The 2,500-nt window shown below is 32.0% G+C and overlaps 1 protein-coding gene across 2 annotated transcripts in view; it reads left to right on the forward strand.

Moving 5' to 3' along the window:
- Window positions 1–2,500, forward strand: part of sdk2a (sidekick cell adhesion molecule 2a) — a 428,423-nt gene that overhangs the window by 356,927 nt on the left and 68,996 nt on the right. For both annotated transcript variants that reach the window (XM_061974231.1, XM_061974232.1), the window contains exon 20: window positions 2,450–2,500. This exon is cut by the window's right edge and continues 145 nt beyond it. In XM_061974231.1, the coding sequence (XP_061830215.1) occupies window positions 2,450–2,500 (51 nt within the window). The remainder of the gene's footprint in view (window positions 1–2,449) is intronic.

Here is a 2,500-nt window from a genome sequence, read left to right on the forward strand (position 1 = left end):
CTATGATTGCATCGATATTTTTTTGCATGACAAAATTTTCTTTGGTTTTTTAACATTTATATTATGTTTATAAACTCAGGAAATATGTCCCTGGACACATGAGGACTTTGAATATGACCAATGTATGATCCTGTAACGACTTGGTATCAGATTGATGCCCAAATTTGTGGTATCATCCAAAACTAATGTAAAGCATCCAAACAACAGAAAAATAAATGATTATTACATTTGAACAGAAGTGTAGATAGAACATGTTAAAATAGAAAGTAAGCAGATATTAACAGTAAATGAACAAGTAGATTAATAATTCATTTTCTACCACTTGTCCTTAATAATGTTGACAAAATAATAGAAAGATAAATGACACAATATGTTACTGCATATGTCAGCAGACTAATTAGGAGCCTTTGTTTGTTTACTCACTAATAAAAGACAAGTTGTCTTGTATGCTCACTATTTTATTTAAGGACTTGCAATAATAAACATATGTTTAATGTACCGTATAATTTTTTTGTTAAAATAAAGCCAATAATGCAATTTTTTGTGGTCTCCTTTAGTTAGAAAAGTACCGAAAAGTATCGAAATAATTTTGGTACCGGTACCAAAATTATTGGTATCGGTACAACACTAGTAGAGCGGCTGTGCCAGCAACTTGAGGGTTCCAGGTTCGATCCCCATTCCGCCATCCTAGTCACTGCTGTTGTGTCCATGGGCAAGACACTCTACCACACTGGTTTAAATGTAGCTTAAAGATGTAGATAATGAGTATCACTACGTAAAGTGCTTTGAATCTCTAGAGAAAAAACGATATATAAATAGAATTTACCTCACTTAATGCATTGACAAGTAATTAATAACAGCTAAAAAAAAAAGATCAGAATGAATGACTCAAGTCCAGCATGGTACTCTGCAAAAAGTCAGTGTTCAAAAACAAGAAAAAAATATTACAAAAATTAGGGGTATTTTATTTGAACTAAGCAAAATTAGCTGCCAATAGAACAAGAAAATTTGGCTTGTCAAGACTTTCCAAAACAAGTAAAATTAGCGAACCTCAATGAACCCAAAAATACCTTAAAATAAGTATATTCTCACTAATAACAACTGTACTACTATATGAGTACGTATTTTCTATTGTTTCATTGAAAATAAAACAGCCAAGTCCATTTGGCTGCCATCTGTTTTAATTATGAGACACAATTGTGTCAAAGTCATGATTTTTTTTTTCACATGCTTGAAATAAGAAATTATTACTTTAAAAAAGTAGTTTTATACTTGTGAGTGTTGATGACACAGCTTTGCAACAGTTGATATTCTAGTTTCAAGCATGTTTTACTCAATATAGGTCATCAAATCTCAGCAACAAGCTGTAATATCTTACCGAGATCATTTAGGAGCAAAACACTTAAAACAAGTAAAACACTCTAACATAAAATCTGCTTAGTGAGAAGAATTATCTTATCAGACAGAAAATAAGCAATTATCACCCTTATTTGAGATATTTAATCTTACTTAGATTTCAGTTTTTGCATTGTGGGGATCACCCTTTCTACAGGTTGTGGAGGCATAATTTTTTTTTTAGTAAAATGGCCACTGCCCAGTTAACTCATACACGTCTTTAAATCTCTGGATTGATGAAGTAATGTGCTGATCATTCTTACTGGGGACCCTGGGAAAAAAAGAGTTAATATGGTTCATGGGGACCAAATTTATATAATTTTGCATAATTGACACAAATTTGTACGTGACTAATGAGGACCATTTAAAAAATTAAAAAAAAGTTCAAAATAAATATGACATGCACTGCAAAAAGTCAGTGTTCAAAAACAAGAAAAACAAATACAAAAATTAGGGGTATTTTATTTGAACTAAGCAAAATTATCTGCCAATAGAACAAGAAAATTTGGCTTGTCAAGACTTTCCAAAACAAGTCAAATTAACTAACCTCAATGAACCCCAAAATACCTTAAAATAAGTATATTGTCACTAATAACAAGTGCACTTTTCTTGGTAGAAAAAAAAGACCTTTTTGCTCAATATGTTGAAAAATATTCTTAAATTAAGTAAATGCTACTGCCATTATCTTGACATAATGATATGCGCTCGGCATCATGATTTTTTTTTTCATACTTGAAATAAGAAATTATTACTGTAAAAAAGCAGTTTCATACTTGTGAGTGTTGATGACACAGCTTTGCAACAGTTGATATTCTAGTTTCAAGCATGTTTTACTCAATATAGGTCATTAAATTGCCGCAACAAGCTGTAATATCTTACTGAGATCATTTATGACCAAAACACTTAAAACAAGTAAAACACTCGAACATAAAATCTGCTTAGTGAGAAGAATTATCTTATCAGACAGAAAATAAGCAAATATCACCCTTATTTGAGATATTTAGTTTTTGCAGTGTACGATCCATCTCTTCTGTATGACACTCGACCTTTCCAGCTGTTAGCGTGGGAACCCAATCGGGCCAGCGAGGTCACCACGGTGACGGCG

This window comes from Nerophis lumbriciformis, linkage group LG22 (assembly GCF_033978685.3).
Source record: "Nerophis lumbriciformis linkage group LG22, RoL_Nlum_v2.1, whole genome shotgun sequence".
NCBI classification, from domain to species: domain Eukaryota; kingdom Metazoa; phylum Chordata; class Actinopteri; order Syngnathiformes; family Syngnathidae; genus Nerophis; species Nerophis lumbriciformis.